This window comes from Entelurus aequoreus, linkage group LG25, assembly GCF_033978785.1.
Source record: "Entelurus aequoreus isolate RoL-2023_Sb linkage group LG25, RoL_Eaeq_v1.1, whole genome shotgun sequence".
Lineage (NCBI taxonomy): Eukaryota > Metazoa > Chordata > Actinopteri > Syngnathiformes > Syngnathidae > Entelurus > Entelurus aequoreus.
Genome location: NC_084755.1, coordinates 4,402,559 through 4,430,556, shown reverse-complemented (window position 1 = coordinate 4,430,556; position 27,998 = coordinate 4,402,559). Strand labels below are relative to the sequence as shown.

The 27,998-nt window shown below is 37.0% G+C and overlaps 1 protein-coding gene and 1 long non-coding RNA gene across 4 annotated transcripts; one reads left to right on the top strand and one right to left on the bottom strand.

The window, feature by feature from the left end:
* Window positions 1-48: 48 nt before the first annotated feature.
* kcnj12b (potassium inwardly rectifying channel subfamily J member 12b) lies at window positions 49-20,593 on the bottom strand. The gene is made up of 2 exons (XM_062036274.1): window positions 20,331-20,593; window positions 49-2,944 (listed from the first exon to the last, which is right to left on the bottom strand). The coding sequence occupies exon 2, from the start codon at window positions 2,906-2,908 to the stop codon at window positions 1,628-1,630; it is 1,281 nt and encodes a 426-aa protein (XP_061892258.1). The 5' UTR covers window positions 2,909-2,944; window positions 20,331-20,593; the 3' UTR covers window positions 49-1,627.
* LOC133642200 (uncharacterized) lies at window positions 20,410-26,642 on the top strand. 3 transcript variants are annotated; one of them, XR_009824479.1, is made up of 4 exons: window positions 20,410-20,448; window positions 25,112-25,202; window positions 25,288-25,994; window positions 26,110-26,642. It is a non-coding gene; the product is annotated as an uncharacterized LOC133642200 (long non-coding RNA). The 3 variants fall into 3 exon arrangements; XR_009824480.1 differs by lacking the exons at window positions 20,410-20,448; window positions 25,112-25,202 and adding an exon at window positions 23,488-24,377; XR_009824478.1 differs by lacking the exon at window positions 20,410-20,448 and having other exon boundaries at window positions 24,725-25,202.
* Window positions 26,643-27,998: the final 1,356 nt, after the last annotated feature.

The window sequence follows — 27,998 nt, the reverse complement described above, 5'->3', positions numbered from 1 at the left end:
TACTGTCAGTGTTATGCTCATTTTCAAAATGTCGCAATAAAAAAAATGAGATTTTATTATCAAAAACATTTAATATTTACTAACACACACAAAAGTACAGAAAATCAAGTCCCAGGTACCGGGAATTGGTACCGTATCAGTTCAAATGTGGACGGTACTCATCCCTACTACCGTCTCGGAACTTGTAACTCCCGATCTCCCAGGAGAATTGGAACACAACATATGTGGAGGTAAGTAGGGTTCTTCTTCTTTACACTGCAAACTAGTTGAGGCTGACTCCACGGCGCCTCTGCTGTCTGCTCCCAAGTAGTGCAGCCTGTTTTGCCTCTAAACATTGCTATGTCAAAAAAATAGATGAGTCAAAGATTTTAGCATTGTAAGGTGGATATTCTGTCCTAACGGGACCATATCAAGGAGAGAGAAAAACCCACTGTAAATTCCGAACTATAAGCTGCTATTTTTTCCTACGCTTTTTACCCTGCGACTTATAAAACGGTGCCGCTACTTTATGGATTTTTCATGAAACACATGCAAAACAATTAAAAGGTGCGTTCTTGTTTGTGCCATGGCGCCATCTTTCGGGTGGGTTTGCTAACTGCAGGTGCTGCTGGGTGAACGTGGATTCCCGCTCTTTAAAGCTTCGAACCGGAAGTAGAAGTGCCGTTCTGTCTTCTAGACTCCCATGGCTTTTCTACTCGTGTGGATTCTTCATTCATCACTCCAAGCAACGTTTGTAAGTTTTACAACATAACTAAAACAATCCGTACTTAATCATGTGTGATGTCTGTAGGAGTGTTTTCATGCATATTTGTACGTGCTGTCGTAATGTAATCAAGTTGTCGTCGTTAGCGTTAGCTAATATGCTAACAGGTTTACGAGTGTCTGTGTTAGTATTATTACCTTACAATGGCATTCTTTTTGTATTGTTTCAGTTTCACAAATACCTCGGTAAATTCACCAAAACGAGTTATCGAGTCTGTTTAGCTGATTGGAGAGCTAGCTTGCGCAACTAATGGGTCCATGGCCAGGACTTCTGTTTTGTTTGATCAGCCTTTTTACTGCCGTGTTACAGACACCGTTTGGAAACATTTACTAAATATTTCTGTGAAAATAACTCATTTCGCAACGTATATATCTGCGACTTATAGTCCGGTGCGGCTAATGTATGGTCACTTTTATTTTTTTTCTTAAAAATGAGTGGGTGCGGCTTATATTGCGGTGCACCATGTAGTCGGGGGAAAACCCTGCTTGAGGTAAATCCTAGCAGCATTGCTCTAAATGGCATGTTTATGGAGCTTGAAACGTTTAGCTGCACCCCCCAACGTGATGCTTCTTGTGAGTTTCCACTTGCAAACGGCTCGCTCACTGTCACGGCTCTTACAGTGTCCTCCACCCGCAACTCCTTTGACCGAGGGCTCCGCACAAGCCCAACATGTTTGTCCAAAAGTGTGCATCCAGACCCACTCGGTGCATCCAAAGTCTTTGGGCCAGTGTTCAGCAAGGGCCGTGACCGTGAGACAATGCGGTCGTCCATGTGCATAGACGCCAAACCTAATCAGCCATGCACAATATTAATGACCAGGATCTTACGAGTAGTTTTTAGTCTTTCGCGGAGCTGGAGTACATTTTAGATCTTTGACTCTACGTTGGATTTTATCTCCCGCCCGGCGGCGTGCTCGTTCAGCAGCTCCGTAGAACACTGTCTCTCTTCGGCGCCGTCAAAGTCTGCCTCCTTCTCGTCCTCTTCGTCGCGGCTGATGAAGGCCAGCTCGTTCTCGTAGCAGAAGGAGTTGGCGCCCGAGGTAGGGAACTTCCCGCCCTCCATGTCCCTGGCGCTGCACCTGGGCGTGGACGGCACCTCGAAGGTCTTGTGGAAGTAGGCGTAATCTATCCTGTACTGGCCCCTGTCCTCAAAGATGAGGGGCTCAAAGCGGTGGCCCCAGAGGACCTCGGAGGACAGGTAGGAGCTGCGCGCCTGCGTGGTCATGGCGGTGGCTTCCACCAGGCCTTCCAGGATGATCACGATCTCAAAGTCGGACGTCTCCAGGTCTTGCTTGCTGATGCCAAAGAGAGGGCTTTCCTCGTCGATCTCGTGGATGACGGTGAGAGGCGCCACCAGAAAGAGGCGGTCAGTGCCTCTGTCGTAGCCGACGTTCATGTCGATCTGGTCCAGAGGGATGTACTCGCCCTCCTCCGTGTAACGAGGCTTCACCATCTGGGCCCGGACGTGAGCCTCCACGATGTGGCTTTTTCTCAGGTTGGCCACCCTAAACATGAGGCTCAACTTGCCGTCACGCATGGCGATGACCGCATTGTGGCTGAATAGGAGAGTCTGCGCCCGCTTCTTAGGCCTCGCCATCTTGGCCATGATGGCGCCGATCATGAAGGCGTCGATGACGCAGCCTACGATGGACTGGAACACCACCATGAAGACGGCAACGGGGCATTCCTCCGTCACGCACCGGGAGCCGTAGCCAATGGTGGTCTGGGTCTCGATGGAGAAGAGGAAAGCGGCCAGAAAGGTGTTGACCTGCGTGACGCACGGCACGAAGCCCTCGTCGCCGGCGGGACGGTCCATGTCGCCGTGCAGGAGGCCGACCACCCAGAAGGCCAGGCCGAACATGAGCCAGGACACCACGAACACCAGACTGAAGAGCAGGAACATGTAGCGCCAGCGAATGTCCACGCACGTGGTGAAGAAGTCAGATATGTAGCGCTGGGACTTGTCGTCCATGTTGGAGAAGTGGATGTTGCACCCCCCCGTCTTGCTGACGAAGCGGCTGTGTCTTTGGCGTCTGGTGTGGATCTTTCCATTCCCGAAAGTGCCCACGGCGGGCATGCTGGTCAGTGTCAGGCCTTCTTCTTCACAGGACAGGAAGCTGTGCTGGTGGCTTCTTCCCACGTTCATGCCTCAGACGTCTGTCCAACGCAGACTGCTGTCCCCCTGCAAACAGAGACGCTTTTAAGTCTTGGACTCAACTTGTTGTGACACTTTGGAGTTCACAATAAAGTACAGGACTCCAATAGCAAGACCAAGGGTGCCCGTGGGCCAGCGTCTGTAGTGTGGCTCGTAAGACTTTAAGAAATCTCGCCCACGGGGTGCCTCCAATTGCTAATTGCTGATTCTCTTCCTCCATCTTGTAAACCATACTTGCCAACCCTCCCGAATTTTCCGGGAGACTCCCGAATTCCAGCGCCTCTCCCGAAAATCTCCCGGGACAACCATTCTCCCGAATTTCTCCCGATTTCCAGACGGACTTAAGGCACGCCCCTGAGGACAGCCTGTCATCACGTCCGCTTGGCCAACCAAAAAGTAACCACAGAACACTATATTGTATATTATTATATATGTTAGCATGTATCTTCTGCGGTTACTTTTTGGTTGGCCAACTGTTTACGTTGTATCGCGCACCCTGACGGCAAGTGTGGGAGTCGGTTACGAAGTAAAGAGACGTAACTTCGTCACCTCGCCTGGTTGTTGACTCCAACCCAGAATATTAACACTGCCCATACCTATGCTCCTTCAAAGGCTGTGCTACTGGCTGCAAAGCATTGCACTTTCAAATACAACAATGAGTAGAGAGTAGTGTTATGTGTGTAAATGTGTAAATAAATGAACACTGAAATTCATCCATCCATCCATTTTCTACCGCTTATTCCCTTTGGGGTCGCGGGGGGCGCTGGAGCCTATCTAAGCTACAATCGGGCGGAAGGCGGGGTACACCCTGGACAAGTCGCCACCTCTTCACAGCACTGAAATTCAAGTATTTATTTTATTTATATGTGTATATATATATATATATATATATATATATATATATATATATATATATATATATATATATATATATATATATATATATATATATATATATACACTACCGTTCAAAAGTTTGGGGTCACATTGAAATGTCCTTATTTTTGAAGGAAAAGCACTGTACTTTTCAATGAAGATAACTTTAAACTAGTCTTAACTTTAAAGAAATACACTCTATACATTGCTAATGTGGTAAATGACTATTCTAGCTGCAAATGTCTGCTTTTTGGTGCAATATCTACATAGGTGTATAGAGGCCCATTTCCAGCAACTATCACTCCAGTGTTCTAATGGTACAATGTGTTTGCTCATTGGCTCAGAAGGCTAATTGATGATTAGAAAACCCTTGTGCAATCATGTTCACACATCTGAAAACACTTTAGCTCGTTACAGAAGCTACAAAACTGACCTTCCTTTCAGCAGATTGAGTTTCTGGAGCATCACATTTGTGGGGTCAATTAAACGCTCAAAATGGCCACAAAAAGTGAACTTTCATCTGAAACTCGACAGTCTATTCTTGTTCTTAGAAATGAAGGCTATTCCACTAAATTGTTTGGGTGTCCCCAAACTTTTGAACGGTAGTGTATGTATATATATATATATATATATATATATATATATATATATATATATATAAAAAAAAAAAATACTTGAATTTCAGTGAATTCTAGCTAAAGATGAACATTTAAACTGTTTTTAACCTTCTGAAACACAAAGAAAGATGAACATTTAAACTGTTTTTAACCTTCTGAAACACCAAGAAAGATGAACATTTAAACTGTTTTTAACCTTCTGAAACATGAAGAAAGATGAACATTTAAACTGTTTTTAACCTTCTGAAACACAAAGAAAGATGAACATTTAAACTGTTTTTAACCTTCTGAAACACCAAGAAAGATGAACATTTAAACTGTTTTTAACCTTCTGAAACATGAAGAAAGATGAACATTTAAACTGTTTTTAACCTTCTGAAACACCAAGAAAGATGAACATTTCTAGGGTTTATAACATTTTCAGACACACGAAGAAAGATGAACATTTAAACTGTTTTTAACCTTCTGAAACACGAAGAAAGATGAACATTTAAACTGTTTTTAACCTTCTGAAACACCAAGAAAGATGAACATTTAAACTGTTTTTAACCTTCTGAAACATGAAGAAAGATGAACATTTAAACTTTTTTTAACCTTCTGAAACACCAAGAAAGATGAACATTTCTAGGGTTTATAACATTTTCAGACACACGAAGAAAGATGAACATTTAAACTGTTTTTAACCTTCTGAAACACGAAGAAAGATGAACATTTAAACTGTTTTTAACCTTCTGAAACACCAAGAAAGATGAACATTTAAACTGTTTTTAACCTTCTGAAACACCAAGAAAGATGAACATTTAAACTGTTTTTAACCTTCTGAAACACCAAGAAAGATGAACATTTCTAGGGTTTTTAACATTTTCAGACACACGAAGAAAGATGAACATTTAAACTGTTTTTAACCTTCTGAAACACCAAGAAAGATGAACATTTAAACTGTTTTTAACCTTCTGAAACACCAAGAAAGATGAACATTTAAACTGTTTTTAACCTTCTGAAACACCAAGAAAGATGAACATTTAAACTGTTTTTAACCTTCTGAAACACCAAGAAAGATGAACATTTCTAGGGTTTATAACATTTTCAGACACACGAAGAAAGATGAACATTTAAACTGTTTTTAACCTTCTGAAACATGAAGAAAGATGAACATTTAAACTGTTTTTAACCTTCTGAAACATGAAGAAAGATGAACATTTAAACTTTTTTTAACCTTCTGAAACACCAAGAAAGATGAACATTTCTAGGGTTTATAACATTTTCAGACACACGAAGAAAGATGAACATTTAAACTGTTTTTAACCTTCTGAAACACGAAGAAAGATGAACATTTAAACTGTTTTTAACCTTCTGAAACACCAAGAAAGATGAACATTTAAACTGTTTTTAACCTTCTGAAACACCAAGAAAGATGAACATTTAAACTGTTTTTAACCTTCTGAAACACCAAGAAAGATGAACATTTCTAGGGTTTTTAACATTTTCAGACACACAAAGAAAGATGATACATTTAAAGTGTTTTTAACCTTCTGAAACACGAAGAAAGATGAACATTTAAACTGTTTTTAACCTTCTGAAACACCAAGAAAGATGAACATTTAAACTGTTTTTAACCTTCTGAAACACCAAGAAAGATGAACATTTGTAGGGTTTTTAACATTTTCAGACACACAAAGAAAGATGATACATTTAAAGTGTTTTTAACCTTCTGAAACACGAAGAAAGATGAACATTTCTAGGGTTTTTAACATTTTAACCCCGGCCCCGCCCAACCCGACCCCGACCCCGCCCACCTCAACCAAATATTAACATTGCTGTATGTATACTTTTGACCCAGCAGATTTGCTCACATTTTCAGTAGATCCATAATAAATTCATAAAAGAAGCAAACTTCAATGAATGTTTTTTGTGACCAACAAGTATGTGCTCCAATCACTACATCACAACAAAATAAGAGTTGTAGAAATGATTGGAATCGCAAGACAGCCATGACATGATGTTCTTTACTTTTGACCGCGACCACATATGTATATGTAATATATGTTTTATAATATTTATTTTTTGTATTTATGTATATTTAATTGATTTAATTTAATTAAGTATGACTCATTTCCTAGTAGTGTGGGCAAAATGGCTCCTAAACGAAGGGCTCACAACTGGGAATCGGTTCTCATCATTCACTTGAAAAAGCCGTCCTAAAGACCCGAATCATTGGCGAACATCAGGTCTCGTTTGCGAGCATTGGACAAAGTTGTATGTTTCGCTGGGGTTTGTTGACTTTGTTTAAATAGCAAACTCCTGGAGAGCACATCTTATCCCTCAAACAGCAATCACGGAAGGAAAGAGTCGTAGCAAATCAGACAGTGAGAAGAACGACGACAAGAGGAGGAACGACAAGCCGCCTCGGACTTCAACGTCTGCAGGACCAGACCCAGATGATGATGAGGAGGACGATAATTGCTAATTAGTTTCCTCCGTAATATCTGCAGCAACCGATGAAGCCTTAGAAGATGGATGCATACCGGAGCACTGCTAAAGATGGGAGAGTGCGATACAAAGAGACAATGAAGTTAGCTTCCTCCTTCTTTAGTTCTACTGGAAACACCGTCGTGCAAAATGTGTTTGTTTCTCATCAACAAGGTCCAGAAATAGCCGCTAGATCTAATGTGCTGCCACTTTATGTGACGTGTCATCTGTTTCTCACAGCTGCCATAACTGTTAGGCCTGATGAGGGCCACTGATTCCCGTGCGGGGCCAAGCTGGAGCACGGAGAAAGATGAACATTTCTAGGGGTTTTAACCTTCTGAAACACCAAGAAAGATGATAAGTTTCTAGGGTTTTTAACATTTTCAGACACACAAAGAAAGACGAACATTTAAACTGTTTTTAACCTTCTGAAACACGAAGAAAGATGATAAGTTTAAAGTTTTTTTAACCTTCTGAAATACAAAGAAATATGATGCATTTCAAGTGTGCTTAACTTTCTGAAACACAAAGAAAGATGATACATTTCAAGTGTTTTTAACCGTCTGAAACACGAAGAAAGATGAACATTTCTAGGGTTTTTAACATTTTCAGACACACAAAGAAAGACGAACATTTAAACTCTTTTTAACCTTCTGAAACATGAAGAAAGATTAAAATTTCTAGGGTTTTTAACATTTTCAGACACACGAAGAAAGATGAAAATTTAAACTGTTTTTAGCCTTCTGAAACACGAAGAAAGATTAAAATTTCTAGGGTTTTTAACATTTTCAGACACACGAAGAAAGATGATACATTTATACTGTTTTTAACCTTCTGAAACACGAAGAAAGATGAAAATTTCTAGGGTTTTTAACATTTTCAGACACACGAAGAAAGATGATACATTTAAACTGTTTTTAACCTTCTGAAACATGAAGAAAGATGAAAATTTCTAGGGTTTTTAACATTTTCAGACACACAAAGAAAGATAAACATTTAAACTGTTTTCAGCCTTCTGAAACATGAAGAAAGATGAACATTTCAAGTGTTTCTAACCTTCTGAAACACGAAGAAAGATGAACATTTAAACTGTTTTTAACCTTCTGAAACACCAAGAAAGATGAACATTTCTAGGGTTTTTAACATTTTCAGACACACAAAGAAAGATGATACATTTAAAGTGTTTTTAACCTTCTGAAACACGAAGAAAGATGAACATTTCTAGGGTTTTTAACATTTTCAGACACACGAAGAAAGATGATACATTTATACTGTTTTTAACCTTCTGAAACACGAAGAAAGATGAACATTTCTAGGGTTTTTAACATTTTCAGACACACGAAGAAAGATGAACATTTAAACTGTTTTTAACCTTCTGAAACACGAAGAAAAATGAACATTTCTAGGGTTTTTAACATTTTCAGACACACGAAGAAAGATGAACATTTAAACTGTTTTTAACCTTCTGAAACATGAAGAAAGATGAACATTTCTAGGGTTTTTAACATTTTCAGACACACAAAGAAAGATAAACATTTAAACTGTTTTCAGCCTTCTGAAACATGAAGAAAGATGAACATTTCAAGTGTTTCTAACCTTCTGAAACACGAAGAAAGATGAACATTTAAACTGTTTTTAACCTTCTGAAACACCAAGAAAGATGAACATTTCTAGGGTTTTTAACATTTTCAGACACACAAAGAAAGATGATACATTTAAACTGTTTTTAACCTTCTGAAACACGAAGAAAGATGAACATTTCTAGGGTTTTTAGCCTTCTGAAACACGAAGAAAGATGACACATTTAAAGTGTTTTTAACCTTCTGTAACATGAAGAAAGATGAACATTTCAAGTGTTTATAAGTAGGGATGATGTTTGATAAGAAATTATCGAGTTCAAGCCTATTATCGAATCCTCTTATCGAACCGATTCCTTATGGATTCTCTTATGGAGTCCAGATAGGTTGTTGTATATGGAAAAAAAACCCACAATATTTGGTTTAACAAAAGCTCACTTTTATTATATAATAAAAAATTAAAATCTAATAGATAAATAAATATTGACTGTTACCCACCTAAAAAAATAAAATAAAAAAAATAAATATTGACTGTTGTTACCCAAAGTATATTAAGTGGGATTTTTCAGAAAAACAAATATACACAGTAACACAAAAATAACCTGTCTCTGTGATCACTATAGGTGTATAAATAATAATATAGTGTTAAATAAAATCAGTCCCTTGGGCACAAAACTGAAAATAATACAGCTCTCCAAAAAGTGCACTTCTGCTGCTATTGGAACATAACTGTTTGTTATGATGCTTTGACATTTTTGCACTTTATTTCTTTATTGAAAGAAAATTCTATGAAGAGAAAAGTTGTTTGCAAATGTGGTTACAATGCTAAAAAATGAAAAGTTAAAGCTAAAAAAAGAAATACACTTTATTGAGTTAACATTATTTCTTTATAGGGGGGAAAATGTTATGAGCTAGAGAATATAACAACTACACTACCCAGCATGCAACGGGAGTGACGAGCATGCGCGGTAGCCCCGAAAAGTGTTGCATGTTGCCACGCCGTGAAAGTAAACGTCAAGAACTCAGCCAACACGCCTCGTCTGCATTATTTATAATTAGACAGACAACACATCTACAGTGTGATTTTGTTTTGTTTACAAGGAAAGAAAAACAAAAGTTAAAAAAGGGAGATATGTTGTATATATATGTATGTGCTGCGGTTGTTTTAAGAACGTTGCGACAGCTGCCGTAAAGGAGGTGCGTTGCTAGCCTGGTTGCTATGTTTCCGGTTGGTGGTAAAAGTGTTGGTCATGTGTTTTACCCTGCTAAAGTCTCTCAGTAAAGTTATTCGATGGATTATAGCTTTTGTTTTGAACTTTATTACACCTTGGAGCGCTTTTTCCCGTCCATTGTTTTCCTGCTTTCGCTATCTGCGCTTAATGACTGAGCCACGTGACGTCATTTCTTGTGATGTCCCACGGAGCATTTCTGGTCGGGACGAGATTCGAATAAAGAATCAACTCTTTTCCTTTACTATAGTGGTCTCGATAACGGGTACCGGTTCTCAAAAAGGGATTCGAGTCCGAGGACTCGGTTCTTTTCTTATCAAACAACCGGGAAAACCGGTTTCGAGTATCATCCCTATTTATAACCTTCTGAAACATGAAGAAAGACGAACATTTCAAGTGTTTTTAACCTTCTGAAACAGGAAGAATTTATCTATTTATCTATTTAATGTAATGACAAAGACAAACAAAAGATGAGTACCGCTTCGAAGGGCACCAAAGCATAGAGAAGGCTATGCAAAAACAAAACTAAAACTGACAGGCTGCAAAACAACAAAATGGAATGCTTGAACACAGCAAAATTTTGGAGGAGACGCTGCCCCAAGTGGAGGAGTTCAAGTATCTCGGAGTCTTGTTCACGAGTGAGGGAAGAGTGGATGGTGAGATCGACAGGCGGATCGGTGCGGCGTCTTCAGTAATCCGATCCGTTGTGGTGAAGAAGGAGCTGAGCCGGAAGGCAAAGCTCTCAATTTACCGGTCGATCTACGTTCCCATCCTCACCTATGGTCATGAGCTTTGGGTTATGACCGAAAGGACAAGATCACGGCCCAAATGACTTTCCTCCGCCGGGTGGTGGGTCTCTCTTTAGAGATAGGGTGAGAAGCTCTGTCATCCGGGAGGAGCTCAAAGTAAAGCCAGATGAGGTGGTTCAGGTCACGATGCCACCCGGACGCCTCCCTTGGGAGGTGTTTAGGGCACGTCGGACCTGTAGGAAACCACGGGGAAGACCCAGGACACGTTGGGTAGACTATGTCTGCCGGCTGGCCTGGGAACGCCTCGGGATTCCCCGGGAGGAGCTGGACGAAGTGGCTGGGGAGAGGGCCTCTGCGCCCCCACCTCGGATAGGTGGAAGAATGGATGGATGGATGGATGGATGTTTTTAATATCATTTAGTTTAGTTGGTACAAAATGCGGCTGCTAGACTTTTGACAAAAACAAGAAAGTTTGATCATATTACGCCTATACTGGCTCACCTGCACTGGCTTCCTGTGCACTTAAGATGCGACTTTAAGGTTTTACTACTTACGTATAAAATACTACACGGTTTATCTCCAGCCTATCTGGCCGATTGTATTGTACCATATGTCCCGGCAAGAAATCTGCGTTCAAAGAACTCCGGCTTATTAGTGATTCCCAGAGCCAAAAAAAAGTCTGCGGGCTATAGAGCGTTTTCTATTCGGGCTCCAGTACTCTGGAATGCCCTCCCGGTAACAGTTAGAGATGCTACCTCAGTAGAAGCATTTAAGTCCCATCTTAAAACTCATTTGTATAATCTAGCCTTTAAATAGACCCCCCTTTTTTAGACCAGTTGATCTGCCGTTTTTTTCCTTCTCTCCTCTTCTCCCCTGTCCCTTGCGAGGGGGAGTTGCATAGGTCCGGTGGCCATGGATGAAGTGCTGGCTGTCCAGAGTCGGGACCCCGGGTGGACCACTAGCCTGTGCATCGGTTGGGGACATCTCTGCGCTGCTGACCCGTCTCCGCTCGGGATGGTTTCCTGTTGGCCCCGCTGTGGACTGGACTCCCGCTGATGTGTTGGATCCACTGTGGACTGGACTTTCACAATGTTATGTCAGACACACTCGACATCCATTGCTTTCGGTCTCCCCTAGAGGGGGGGGGGTTACCCACATATGCGGTCCTCTCCATGGTTTCTCATAGTCATTCACCGACGTCCCACTGGGGTGAGTTTTTCCTTGCCCGTATGTGGGCTCTGTACCGAGGATGTCGTTGTGGCTTGTACAGCCCTTTGAGACACTTGTGATTTAGGGCTATATAAATAAACATTGATTGATTGATTGATTTACCTTCATTTTGTTGTTACTGCACAGTTCTTCCGCAAGCTTTGGCTTTAAGGACCAAGTCTGGCACGTTGCCTCATTATGGCTGAAGTATATTTGAATATTCATGGCAGGTCAGGGAAGCATGAAATGAAAGCTTTGTGAGACACAAAAGTACTTTGCTTGAACGCAGGTGTCTTAGGACTATTTCACTCAGGAGTTGCGTCAGGGCGCTGATTAGGAATGTCAATTATTGGACGTCATAGGAGAACTTTCAGTGGGTTGGGCTGCAGGGTCCCAGAGGACCGGACTTTAAGTGGGTCATGACGACATGACCAGACGCTCACAGCTGGCCGCGTGACGCTGCTGATAGTCTATTTCAAGTCAGACTGTCAAAGTTAACAACCAGTTAACAGCACGGTTGTAGTAGCTCTGTCTTTGAAGGAGGGCTAAACACGCGACAGGGAGTATTTATTGTAGTACACGTGTATTAAAGGGAGTATTTATTGTAGTATACGTGTATTAAAGGGAGTATTTATTGTAGTATACGTGTATTAAAGGGAGTATTTAACGTAGTACACATGTATTAAAGGGAGTATTTAATGTAGTATACGTGTATTAAAGGGAGTATTTAACATAGTACACGTGTATTAAAGGGAGTATTTATTGGTGTATACGTGTATTAAAGGGAGTATTTAATGTAGTACACGTGTATTAAAGGGAGTATTTATTGTAGTACACATGTATTAAAGGGAGTATTTATTGGTGTATACGTGTATTAAAGGGAGTATTTATTGTAGTATATGTGTATTAAAGGGAGTATTTATTGTAGTATACGTGTATTAAAGGGAGTATTTATTGTAGTATACGTGTATTAAAGGGAGTATTTATTGTAGTATATGTGTATTAAAGGGAGTATTTATTGTAGTATATGTGTATTAAAGGGAGTATTTATTGTAGTATACGTGTATTAAAGGGAGTATTTATTGTAGTATACGTGTATTAAAGGGAGTATTTAACGTAGTACACGTGTATTAAAGGTAGTATTTATTGTAGTATACGTGTATTAAAGGGAGTATTTATTGTAGTATATGTGTATTAAAGGGAGTATTTATTGTAGTATATGTGTATTAAAGGGAGTATTTAACGTAGTACACGTGTATTAAAGGGAGTATTTATTGTAGTATACGTGTATTAAAGGGAGTATTTATTGTAGTATATGTGTATTAAAGGGAGTATTTATTGTAGTATATGTGTATTAAAGGGAGTATTTATTGTAGTATACGTGTATTAAAGGGAGTATTTATTGTAGTATACGTGTATTAAAGGGAGTATTTATTGTAGTATATGTGTATTAAAGGGAGTATTTATTGTAGTATACGTGTATTAAAGGGAGTATTTATTGTAGTATACGTGTATTAAAGGGAGTATTTATTGTAGTATACATGTATTAAAGGGAGTATTTATTGTAGTATACGTGTATTAAAGGGAGTATTTATTGTAGTATACGTGTATTAAAGGGAGTATTTATTGTAGTATACGTGTATTAAAGGGAGTATTTATTGTAGTATATGTGTATTAAAGGGAGTATTTATTGTAGTATACGTGTATTAAAGGGAGTATTTATTGTAGTATATGTGTATTAAAGGGAGTATTTATTGTAGTATATGTGTATTAAAGGGAGTATTTATTGTAATATACATGTATTAAAGGGAGTATTTATTGTAGTATACGTGTATTAAATGGAGTATTTATTGTAGTATACGTGTATTAAAGGGAGTATTTAACATAGTACACGTGTATTAAAGGGAGTATTTATTGGTGTATACGTGTATTAAAGGGAATATTTATTGTAGTATACGTGTATTAAAGGGAGTATTTATTGTAGTATACGTGTATTAAAGGGAGTATTTATTGTAGTATATGTGTATTAAAGGGAATATTTATTGTAGTATACATGTATTAAAGGGAATATTTATTGTAGTATACGTGTATTAAAGGGAGTATTTATTGTAGTATACGTGTATTAAAGGGAGTATTTATTGTAGTATACGTGTATTAAAGGGAGTATTTAACATAGTACACGTGTATTAAAGGGAGTATTTAACATAGTACACATGTATTAAAGGGAGTATTTATTGGTGTATACGTGTATTAAAGGGAATATTTATTGTAGTATACGTGTATTAAAGGGAGTATTTATTGTAGTATACGTGTATTAAAGGGAATATTTATTGTAGTATACATGTATTAAAGGGAGTATTTATTGTAGTATATGTGTATTAAAGGGAGTATTTATTGTAGTATACGTGTATTAAAGGGAATATTTATTGTAGTATACGTGTATTAAAGGGAGTATTTATTGTAGTATACGTGTATTAAAGGGAGTATTTAACATAGTACACGTGTATTAAAGGGAGTATTTATTGTAGTATACGTGTATTAAAATGAGTATTTAACATAGTACACGTGTATTAAAGGGAGTATTTAACATAGTACACGTGTATTAAAGGGAGTATTTAACATAGTACACGTGTATTAAAGGGAGTATTTATTGGTGTATACGTGTATTAAAGGGAGTATTTATTGTAGTATACGTGTATTAAAGGGAATATTTATTGTAGTATACGTGTATTAAAGGGAATATTTATTGTAGTATACATGTATTAAAGGGAGTATTTATTGTAGTATACGTGTATTAAAGGGAGTATTTATTGTAGTATACGTGTATTAAAGGGAGTATTTAACATAGTACACGTGTATTAAAGGGAGTATTTATTGTAGTATACGTGTATTAAAATGAGTATTTAACATAGTACACGTGTATTAAAGGGAGTATTTATTGTAGTATACATGTATTAAAGGGAGTATTTGTTGTACAAACCCCAAAACCAGTTAAGTTGTCATGTTGTGTAAAGAATAGAATGTATTTATTTTAGCACTGCTAAATGAGTCCATTTTTTGCAGTATATTTGATTAGTATTAATTTTTGTAATCAGCCTGACCTAAGCCTTGAAAATAATCTATGTGATGACCACATGCTTTCATATCATTTGACAAGGTTGTAAGCTGGAAGTAGGTCCCGTGTAATTATCGAACACAAATAAAATGACTTAATCAGAGTTAATATTTGAGTCCGTCGTGGAAAAGTTGAGCACCAAAAAGGTTAAGAACTTCTTATGGAAGGTACACTTTTTAAAGTTTTAAAGAACTTTTAAATGCGATTGATCGGGATGAACTACCAGTTAACTACGAACAAAATGTGACCGATGGCCAAGATTGGTTGCCATGATTAGTTTTGAAATACGTTTTGGTGAAAACGTCAATTCATTCGGTAAGAAGATTGTTTCAATGTACTGGTGCAAGGGTGTGTACTGTGCCTTTAAGAGGCGGTGACAGGTGATGCATTTGAGTCTGATTCAGGTTTTTTAGTTGTCCAGTGAAGACAAAAGAGTTAAATCAGTTATTTACAACCGCTACACACAGTAAGAGGAATTTTAGATGAACCAAAATAAGTGCGACACCTCCCCTTTACATCTGAAATGTGCATAGAACTAATGGATCATATTGAATTCTGGTGGCCTCGTTTGATTCAGACGACTTTAGAGCAAGAAAGTCTTGGAGAACTCTTCCCCGCAGAAGGAAGTCTGTGGGGAGTTCATGGCTCTCTGGAGGAAAGAGAGCTGGCTCGTTATTGCTACATTTTTTTAAACAGTTTTCCTTTATCAAGGAAACAATCACCAGTATCGATTGCAGATCAGAATCATTTAAAGTACACAAATATTACTCGGTTGGTGGCAATCATCCTTAAATGTTGTCTATAATTTAAAGTTTTGTTGTGTTTTCATTGTAAGCGTTCCATAAGGCGGGGCCACATTTCCACGCTTTGGCGGTGGCATCACGAGTTTGAATTTTCTCTCGCCTAAAAAACAAAAAGTGTAGCATTTTAACCCTACACAATAAGTAAGAACCAAATGCATTATTGACATTATTTGACATTAGGGCATAATAAAATGTCAATACACAATTTTACGAGCACACCTGGTGTGTGTACGCATGATCAAATATGTGAACCCGAAAAGTCAATCCCAATTAAAATAATGCAAATTTAAAAAATAAGACTCTTTAGAAATAATAATAATCAAAAAAAATATTTGCATGTGTATATATTTATACATACTATAAACAGTATATGTATATATATGTGTGTATATATGTACTCTATGTGTATATGTATATGGATGTGTGTATATATGTGTATTTATGTATATGTATACAGTATGTATGCTATGTATGTGTATATATAATTATATGTATATATACGTGTATATATGTATGTATATATGTATACATGTGTATGTGTATATATGTATATGTATGTATATAAATATATCAATCAATCAATCAAAGTTTATTTGTATAGCCCTTGATCACAAGTGTCTCAAAGGGCTGCACAAGCCACAACAACATCCTCGGCTCAGATCCCACATATATACATAGATGGATGTGTATATATGTATATATACATGTATATGTGTATATATATGTATGTATATAATGTATGTATATAGAGTGTATGTATATATGGATACATACAGTATATACATGTGTAAGTTCATATACGTATATATATACATGTGTATGTATATATGAACATATACGTGTATATATGTATGTGTATATATGTGTATGTATGTATATATGTGTATGTATATGTATATGTACATATACACATGTGTATGTGTATATATGTACGTGTATGTATGTACATATGTACATATACACATGTGTATGTTTATATATGTATGTATATATAGTTTATATATATAGTGTATGTATATATATATGAATGTATATATGTATACATATATACATGTGTGTGTGTATATACATGTGTATGTATATATGAACATATACGTGTATATATGTATGTGTATATATGTGTATGTATGTATATATGTGTATGTGTATATATGTATATGTACATATGTACATATGCACATGTGTATGTGTATATATGTACGTGTATGTATGTACATATGTACATATACACATGTGTATGTGTATATATGTATGTATATATAGTTTATATATATAGTGTATGTATATATATATATATATATATATATATATATATATATATATATATATGAATGTATATATGTATACATATATACATGTGTGTGTGTATATACATGTGTATGTATATATGAACATATATGTGTATATATGTATGTGTATATATGTGTATGTATGTATACATGTGTATGTGTATATATATGTATATGTACATATGTACATATACACATGTGTATGTGTATATATGTACGTGTATGTATGTACATATGTACATATACACATGCGTATGTGTATATATGTATGTATATATAGTTTATATATATAGTGTATGTATATATATATATATATATATACATATATATGAATGTATATATGTATACATATATACATGTGTGTGTGTGTGTATATACATGTGTATGTATATATGAACATATACGTGTATATATGTATGTGTATATATGTGTATGTATGTATATATGTGTATGTGTATATATATGTATATGTACATATGTACATATACACATGTGTATGTGTATATATGTACGTGTATATATGTACATATACACATGTGTATGTGTATATATGTATGTATATATAGTTTATATATATAGTGTATGTATATATATATATGAATGTATATATGTATACATATATACATGTGTGTGTGTATATATATATATATATATATATATATATATATATATATATATATATATATATATATATATATATATATATATATATATATATATATATATATATATATATTTCAAACTATGTAAGTGTTTTTCTTTAAATTACAAAAAAGTGAATCCCAATGCTGCAAAGTTTCATTCTCTAGTCCAGTTGCCAGTCGGGTCGCACGCAAAATGCAGAGTGAACAATTGCCCACGCTAAATTTGCATGTGCGTTAAAACGAACGGCTGCTAACTGGGAATCGGTTCTCCTCGTTCACGTAAAAAAGAGCCGTTGGAAAGACTCGATCTGCAGAGGTCACATCTGTAACGGGGACGTGGAACGCTCTATTCCTCCACAAAGACACTGTTGTCACCACCTCAAAAATATAGGACTTCTTTTTAACACTTTCATGACTGAGACCACCAGAACTCAACACTTTATATAAGCGCGTCCGGTCCGGCAAAAACCATTTTTTAAAATATTGTTGGGGTCCCAAATACAACATGTCAAAAATGTGGAATGTATAAGTAGAAGAAGAAGAACGCCTAGGTGCAATTAGTGCTATCATGGCCAAAGCTACAAATCAACCAAAGAAACAAAAAGTTTAGTCCGAGGAGACAACATTAAGAAAAAGGGAGCCTACCCGGATTAAAGGACAGTCAGGATCAACATTGCCCCGGTTTTACTGGCTGGCGTGAGCTCAAAGACGAGGGATTTCAGACCGATGCTACCTTGGCTCTGTTCCTGCTAAACTAGTTGATGCTCAAGCAAGTCATATGATTATGATATGAAGTGGTGAAGCTGTATTTTCATGTCATTTTTACATTTGGTCGACAATTTCACTTTCATGACTGAGACCCTTCCGGGTCCCCAAGGCCTTTACCAGGCACCCAGATTGACAGGAGGCCCAAATAGTTACAACATATTGGTTTTGAAAGTAACAAAATACCTGTAGTAGAATTTCTGACCTTTTGACCTATATTCCTTGTCTTTTAAGAATGTCCGCTCATTTTCAATTCTCTTGTATTTTGTGCCATTGAAAGGACCGGTGGTGGGACAAAGGTGAATATTAGGTCGTGCCAACCTGTCTACAGAATGTGTTGACTGTCTAAAGCAGGGGTCACCAACGCGGTGCCTGCGGGCACCAGGTAGCCCGTAAGGACCAGATGAGTAGCCCGCTGGCCTGTTCTAAAAATAGCTCAAATAGCAGCACTTACCAGTGAGCTGCCTCTATTTTTAAAATTTTATTTATTTACTAGCAAGCTGGTCTCACTTTGCCCGACATTTTTAATTCTAAGAGAGACAAAACTCAAATAGAATTTGAAAATCCAAGAAAATATTTTAAAGACTTGGTCTTCACTTGTTTAAATAAATTCATTCATTTTTTTACTTTGCTTCTTATAACTTTCAGAAAGACAATTTTAAAGAAAAAATACAGCCTTAAAAATGATTTTAGGATTTTTAAACACATATACCTTTTTACCTTTTAAATTCCTTCCTTTTCTTTCCTGACAATTTAAATCAATGTTCAAGTAAAAAAAAAAGTTTTATTGTAAAGAATAATAAATAGATTTTAATTTAATTCTTCATTTTAGCTTCTATTTTTCCGACGAAGAATATTCGTGAAATATTTCTTCAAACTTATTATGATTAAAATTCAAAAAAATTATTCTGGCAAATCCAGAAAATCTGTAAAATCAAATTTAAATCTTATTTCAAAGTCTTTTGAATTTTTTTAAAATTTTTGTTCTGGAAAATCTAGAAGAAATAATGATTTGTCTTTGTTAGAAATATAGCTTGATCCAATTTGTTATATACTCTAACAAAGTGTAGATTGGATTTTAACCTATTCAAAACATGTCATCAAAATTCTAAAAGTAATCTTAATCAGGAAAAATTACTAATGATGTTCCATAAATTATTTTTTTTAAGTTTTTCTCTTCTTTTTTTCGGTTGAATTTTGAATTTTAAAGAGTCGAAATTGAAGACGAACTGTTTCAAAATTGAATTGTAATTTTTTTTCGTGTTTTCTCCTCTTTTAAACCGTTCAATTAAGTGTAAATATAAGTAATTATTAATAATAACATAGAGTTAAAGGTAAATTGAGCAAATTGGCTATTTCTGGCAATTTATTGAAGTGTGTATCAAACTGGTAGCCCTTCGCATTAATCAGTACCCAAGAAGTAGCTCTTGCTTTCAAAAAGGTTGGTGACCCCTGCACTAAAGGACTCGAGTTGTTATGGAACAGATAGGAAAAACAACAAGACATTGACGCATTTAGATAACAAACAACGACGCACAAAAGACATATAAAAAATGGCAGAAGACCGGAACTCGACAGTGATTTTGGCTTGTGTGTGTCTTGTTTGCTCCGGAGTGACATGTGGTGTGTCTGCACGGCCAACTCAATTCAACCTGCACTTCTGATAATGGGGTAAATAAATGTTGTTGTACTAAACTACTTTTGTTGCCTGTTTGAGCTTCGGACAATCCACTACATACCAAAATGGCCCCCCGCCTGCTTTTATTTTTCTGTGAAAAAGTTTGGACACCCCCGCCGCCGCGGTGCGTCCCAACACTTTTGTGTGCAAAAAGGTCAGGAGCCTGCCAGGAAACACACACTTTTGTGTGGTTCATTTCAAGTTGGATCACACTCTGCGCCTCACAATGATCTAGTTGCTAGGCGGCAGGATGAGGATGATGATGATGATGATGATGATGAGGTGCACCATTATCTAATATTCTCTGTAGGAAGTGTCCTGCTGCTGTGGATCTGAATGCCATAAATAAAACCACTACTTGCCAATCGGGCACGGCGTGAGTGGTGCACTCACCTGGTGAGCAACGTGGATTTCTCACTTTCCTTCACTTCCGCATTCTTTTTCAGCCCAGTTGCCGCATGTTTCCGTGCGGGTCTTCTGCTCACGGGTGGAACCAGTCTATCCTCGTCAGGTAGGACGGCCACACGCTCATCTCGCCCACTTTCCACGCACCTGTTCCTCTCACCACCATGGCGAGTCGTGACGGAATCATCCAGCCAACAGCGAGGTTCGCCCCAGCCTGCGGAATCACACCCAAAATCGATCCCCCCCCCCCTTGTCGTCTCCTTCCACTTTCCGGCTCCGCTGCGGAACCCGGTCTGGTGTGTCACATCCACAGAACTCTTGCTCAGCGCTCGGCCCTCCCTCCCCCTCCCCCTCCCTTCCCCGCCTTCAACCGTGTCACGGTACATTCTTGGCATTTGGAGACGAGGCGCTCTTCCCTGACCAACTTAGCAGAGGTGGGTAGAGTAGCCAGAAATTGTACTCAAGTAAGAGTACTGTTACTTTAGAGATGTATTACTCAAGTAAAAGTAAGGAGTAGTCACCCAAATATTCACTTGAGTAAAAGTAAAAAGTATGTTGTGAAAAAACTACTCAAGTACTGAGTAACTGATGAGTAACCTGTTCGTTTAATGATGACGGCAACAAATAATGCACAAAAACATAAAAATAGCAAAGAGCAGATTCAGAGCCAGGAATATCTCTTAAGCAACTAAAATAATAATATGTATTACAAACCCCGTTTCCATATGAGTTGGGAAATGGTGTTAGATGTAAATATAAACGGAATACAATGATTTGCAAATCCTTTTCAAGCCATATTCAGTTGAATATGCTACAAAGACAACATATTTCATGTTCAAACTGATAAAAAATTATTTTTTTTGCAAATAATCATTAACTTTAGAATTTGATGGCAGCAACACGTGACAAAGAAGTTGGGAAAGGTGGCAATAAATACTGATAAAGTTGAGGAATGCTCATCAAACACTTATTTGGAACATCCCACAGGTGAGCAGGCTAATTGGGAACAGGTGGGTGCCATGATTGGGTGTAAAAGTAGATTCCATGAAATGCTCAGTCATTCACAAACAAGGACGGGGCGAGGGTCACCACTTTGTCAACAAATGCCTGAGCAAATTGTTGAACGGTTTAAGAACAACCTTTCTCAAGCAGCTATTGCAAGGAATTTAGGGATTTCACCATCGACGCTCCGTAATATCATCAAAGGGTTCAGAGAATGTGGAGAAATCACTGCACGTACGCAGCTAAGCCCGTGACCTTCCATCCCTCAGGCTGTACTGCATCAACAAGCCACATCAGTGTGTAAAGGATATCACCACATGGAACACTTCAGAAACCCACTGTCAGTAACTACTGTTAGTCGCTACATCTGTAAGTGCAAGTTAAAACTCTCCTATGCAACGCGAAAAACGTTTATCAACAACACCCAGAAACGCCGTCTGCTTCACTGGGCCTGAGCTCATCTAAGATGGACTGATACAAAGTGGGAAAGTGTTCTGTGGTCTGACGAGTCCACATTTCAAATTGTTTTTTGGAAACTGTGGACGTCGTGTCCTCCGGACCAAAGAGGAAAAGAACCATCCGGATTGTTCTAGGCGCAAAGTGTAAAAGGCAGCATGTGTGATGGTATGGGGGTGTATTAGTGGCCAAGACATGGGTAACTTACACAAATGTGAAGGTGCCATTAATGCTGAAAGGTACATACAGCTTTTGGAGCAACATATGTTGCCATCCAAGCAACGTTACCATGGACGCCCCTGCTTATTTCAGCAAGACAATGCCAAGCCACGTGTTACATCAACGTGGCTTCATAGTAAAAGAGTGCGGGTACTAGACTGGCCTGCCTGTAGTCCAGACATTGAAAATGTGTGGCACCTAAAATAGCAGAAGGGAGACCCCCGGACTGTTGAACAACTTAAGCTGTACATCAAGCAAGAATGGGAAAGAATTCCACTTCAAAAATGTGTCTCCTCACTTCCCAAACCTTTACTGAGTGTTGTTAAAAGGAAAGGCCATGTAACACAGTGGTGAACATGCCCTTTCCCAACTACTTTGGCACGTGTTGCAGCCATGAAATTCTAAGTTCATTATTATTTGCAAAAAAAAAATTAAGTTTATGAGTTTGAACATCAAATATGTTGTCTTTGTAGCATATTCAACTGAATATGGCTTGAAAAGGATTTGCAAATCATTGTATTCCGTTTATATTTACATCTAACACAATTTCCCAACTCATATGGAAACGGGGTTTGTACGTAGGTACTTGAAATATGCTCACTGTTAGCATGCTAGTGTTAACATGCTAACTTTTATTAGCGAATTCAGCCACCGTACAGGTCAGTCCTCCCTTTGATGAACTGGAGCCCGAAGCTATTATTTATTTTGGGTCTCCTGCCCCCATTACAAAAAATGTTGCCTACTTTATTATTTATGTGAAACATTTTTTTATACTTTTTCTATCAAACCTTAATATAATTTGATGCGTATTTAGTACTAAAATAATTTAATCTGATATTTTTGGGGTGCAATATAACAAAATAACATAATTAAAATAGAAATGTGCAAATCTTTTGAACCCAGTGGAACTGTTTACAAGAACAGCACTAACGCTAATGTTGTATAATTATTTCTTTAAATTCATATTATGGCCATTTTATTGTGAGTTTGTTTGACTTTTTCTGTAAATAAAAACATAATAACTTTAAACATTTTTTTACACGTGTTTAAAAATCTGTTTCAACCAAATTCATGCAGTAATGAACTTTAAGTGCATGTAAACATATCAAGTGTGTGTATGACTTTAAGGTGAAAAGATTTGTGGTGAAAATAATTAGCACTAAAGAAAATAGTAACAATATAAAAGATGTGTAAAAAAAAAAAAAGACCAAAAAAGACTTATATCAAAAAACGATTTGTAACAAAAAACAAAATACAACTAAAACAAATAATTGCAACCAAACAAAAAATATATAAAAAACCTACTTGACACACAAAAATATATTTAAAGCAAAAAAATATTTGCTAAGCAAAACATTTATTCATAATAATACAAAAGATTTGTTATATAAAAAAAAAAATATAAAAAAAATAAATGAATACAAATTCAAGATATTATACCAAAAAATACATTTTCAATAAAAACGATTTGTTGCTAAAAAGATTTGTAACAAAAAAATATTTTAAACCAAAAAAAATGTGCAATTAAAAAAATATTGGTAACAATATAAAGGATTTGTAACAAAAATATATTAAACAAAAAAATAACAAAAAAGATTCCTAGCTAAAAAAAGATTTGTAGCCAAAAAAAAAAAGATTTTGTAACTCCCCCCAAAAAATTGACTTTATTTTAAAACATATATTGAAAAACAAATAAATAATAAAAAAAGGTTTGTAAAACTTTTTTGCTGGATATTATTTTTTTTAAATATAAATTATAAAATATAAAAATTCGCTTTTTCTTGCATAAAAAGACATAATTTGTTGCTCCGCCCCTGACTTGTGGCGTGCCTCTGGGCATCAGTGCTGAGCCTCGGCCTGGTCCTGTAAACCTTCTGGCAGATGGGATGTGGAGCTTCCAGCTCATGTAACACAACCCTCCAACTTATTTCCAGTCTGCAAAGTGGGCAAGACTGGACCCTCACTTGGTTACGGCTACATTTGATGACACCGGGGTCACCTGACAGCACACCCCGGGTCATGTGTGGTGTTATGTCATGGCGTGGAAACAGGAGACGCCATCTTGGCAGTCATTTTCTAGGAATTGTCAACAGCTCACTCGTTTTACTCCCAGCTGACTAACACTCATCTTTTTTCCATCATGGACAGCTAGACAGCTAGATACAGTATATTGCCAAAAGTACCTGCCTTGACTCACCTATGAACTAGAAGTGCCATCCCATTCCTAACCCATAGGCTTCAATATGATGTCATCCACCTTTTGCAGCTATTACAGCTTCAACTCTTCTGGGAAGGCTGTCCACAAGGTTGCCGAGTGTGTTCATAGGAATTTTCCACCATTCTTCCAAAAGCGCTTTGGTGAGGTCACACACTGATGTTGGTGGAGAAGGCCTGGCTCTCAGTCTCCCTTCTAATTCTAATTCTAATTTGTACAGTGAATGTATATGTACATGTATGTGTATATGTATGTTTGTACAGTGTATGTATATGTACAGTATGTGTATATGTATGTTTGTACAGTGAATGTATATGTACATGTATGTGTATATGTATGTTTGTACAGTGAATGTATATGTACATGTATGTGTATATGTATGTTTGTACAGTGAATGTATATGTACATGTATGTGTATATGTATGTTTGTACAGTGAATGTATATGTACATGTATGTGTATATGTATGTTTGTACAGTGAATGGGCGTGTGTAGGTATGTACTGTATTTGTGTATGTATGTGGGAGCGTAGGTATTGTGGAAGGATGCAGATATGTTTAAGAGTTCTTTCTTTTTACATAGCCATGTTTAGAGTAGCTAGTACTTTTCCTTTGTTTATTCTACCAGTCTCTCTTTGTCTTCAGATTGTCTGTTTTATGTCTCAACCTTGGAATGTGAAGACCTCCCCCATTGGTTTCTTATCAGTGTTGCGAGGGGGAGTTGGGGGTTGTCTTTGTGTGAAAATAAGTTGTTTTTTCCCTTGGAATGCCAGATCAACTAGAGTAGCCGATATGAATGTATTGGTTAAGTTGAACTCCTCAAGCTTTAGTAAAACTTGAAAATATTCCAATTCTGTCTTGATGGTCCTTCTTACTCAGCATATATGTCATTGAAAGAACTTGGGATTGACCAGTAACTTAGATTCCCTGGGAGGAAGAGCTGGTCCGAGGCAACAGTACCTATGTGCACGTATGTATGTATATATGTATGAATAATTGTGTGTATGTGAGTAATATGTACAATGTATTTGTCTCCCATTATGTGCAGGAGCCAGAGTACGGCCCCAGCCACCCAGAGAGCCCAACCCAAAACAGCAGTGCCCAGGGAACAAGGGACCACCGGCCCCACGCAGTCAGGCCGGCCAGCGACAGGAACCCCAGAACCGGGCCCACCGTGCCGCCCGGCAGAGGACAAGGCACGGGAGAAGCCGGGGACAGCCTGCCCCAGAGCCAGCGAGAGACCACACCCCACGCAGGCAGAGGTGACCAGAGACTACCCGTAGCTGGATGGGAGGACCGCCCCACCTGAAGGGACCCCAAGGTTGGAGATGGAACCTCCAGCAACTATCGCACGGCCACACAAGCTGGCATCAATTACAGGAGGACACTACATTACGTAATATCATGGCAGAAATGACATCAAGATGAGGGACATTAATGTTTATAAATGTGAACATAATGTCCTGTGACCCCTCCCTCCCAGTGCCACAAATAGATGACAGTCCTGTGGGAAGCACTCTGATGTTATTTGGCTTTGTGGAACTATTTGCATGTTGGAATGCTATTTTTGCACCAATCAAAGCTGCTTATTTTCCTTTGGAGCCAAAAGTGAGTTGGCCGCGTTCCACCGCCCGCTCCCAAACATCACTCGGCCTCATCGTCCTCCATGAGTGCGTCCTCCTGCCAAGTGTACTCCTGCCTCTGGTGGACGGCTCTCCGTCGTCATGGCAACGCTGACAACCCAGAGTGACGGAGGCCGCAGGTAACAAGTCAGAAAAGGTGACTTTTGGTCCCCTTTTGTGGGCAAAGGAGTGGAAAGTAGTTCCTCTGCAGTCATTGATCACTAAATAGGACACTTATTTTTGTCGCCTGTGCAGGTGCGCCCGTGTACTCTTGGTTCTGGATCAGCCGATGATCCGTCACCAGGCCCAGGAGGGTTTGTGGGTGCTAAATCGCACACGCAGGCAGAAATCTTCTCAAAGCAGGGAGCTTCTTGTACACATTTTTCTAAGCTCACATCATTTTTAAAGACTCATATTATCATTTTTAAAGACTCATATTATCATTTTTAAAGACTCATATTATCATTTTTAAAGGCTCTCATTATCATTTTTAAAGGCTCATATTATCATTTTTAAAGGCTCATATTATCATTTTTAAAGACTCATTATCATTTTTAAAGGCTCATATTATCATTTTTAAAGGCTCATATTATCATTTTTAAAAGCTCATATTATCATTTTTAAAGACTCATATCATTTTTAAAGATTCATATAATTTTTTAAAGGCTCATAATATAATTTTTAATGGTTAATACAACAATTTTTAAAGGCTCATCTCATATTATCATTTTTAAAGGCTCATATTATCATTTTTAAGGACTCATATAATTTTTAAAGGTTCATATCATCATTTTTTTAAAGACTCATATCATTTTTAAAGGTTCATATTATCATTTTTAAAGACTCATATCATTTTTAAAGGCTCATATTATCATTTTTAAAGGTTCATATTATCATTTTTATAGACTCATATTATCATTTTTAAAGGTTCATATTATCATTTTTAAAGGCTCATATTATCATTTTTAAAAGTTCATATTATTTTTAAAGACTCATTATCATTTTTAAAGGCTCATATTATAATTTTTTAAAGGCTCATATTATTATTTTTAATGGTTAATATAATAATTTTTAAAGGCTCATCTCATATCATTTTAAAGGCTCACATTATAATTTTAAAGGCTCATATTATCATTTTAAAGGCTCATATCATTTTTAAAGGTTCATATTATCATTTTTAAAGACTCATATAATTTTTAAAGGCTCATATTATCATTTTTAAAGGCTCATATTATAATTTTTAAAGACTCATTATCATTTTTAAAGGCTCATATTATAATTTTTAAAGGCTCATATTGTCATTTTTTAAAGGGTCATATTATCATTTTTAATGGTTAATATAATCATTTTTAAAGGCTCATCTCATATTATCATTTTTAAAGGCTCATATTATAATTTTTAAAGGCTTTTAGTATAATTTTTAAAGGCTCATACTATCATTTTTAAAGGCTCATATCATTTTTTAAAGGCTCATGTTATCATTTTTAATGGTTAATATAATCATTTTTAAAGACTCGTATCATTTTTAAAGGTTCATATTAAAACTTTTAAAGACTCAATACAATTTTTAAAGGCTCATATTATCATTTTTAATGGTTCATATTATCATTTTTAAAGGCTCAATAAAGCAAAACTACACATTTCAGCGTGGCCTTTTATTGTGGGCAGCCCAAGGCACACCATCATGCTGTTTAATCAGCATCTTGATAGGAAAAGGTCTTTTGTGTAAACAGTCAATGTTTTACATCTTTGAGTTCAACTCATGGAAAAAAGCAGCAAAAACAAGTGTTACGTTTATATTTTTGTTCAGTATATATTGTATTGGAGATGCTATTTTTTTCACTTTGAATTGATGTAGATTATTTTTCCTTTGTCGTGTCCAAAATACATTTAAAAAAAAAAAAGAACAATCCTGTTTAGTTTCTATGAAAGCAATGCAATTATAAGCCAGTCATTTACTGTAAATTCAAATGAAGAAGACACAATGAACCTATTCAAGATATTTACACTCCATCATCAAACACGGCTTTTTATTTTAAACTATCTTCTAATGGAGCATTTTGTTTAAAAGTAATTAATAACATTTACAATTATACGTTACTACAAGGTGTATATAATAAAGTAAGTGTCTCCATACCAGTATT

What these genes read in the sequence shown, in the direction of transcription:
- kcnj12b (XM_062036274.1), bottom strand. Translation starts at nt 2,908, where the DNA reads ATGAACGTGGGAAGAAGCCACCAGCACAGCTTCCTGTCCTGTGAAGAA.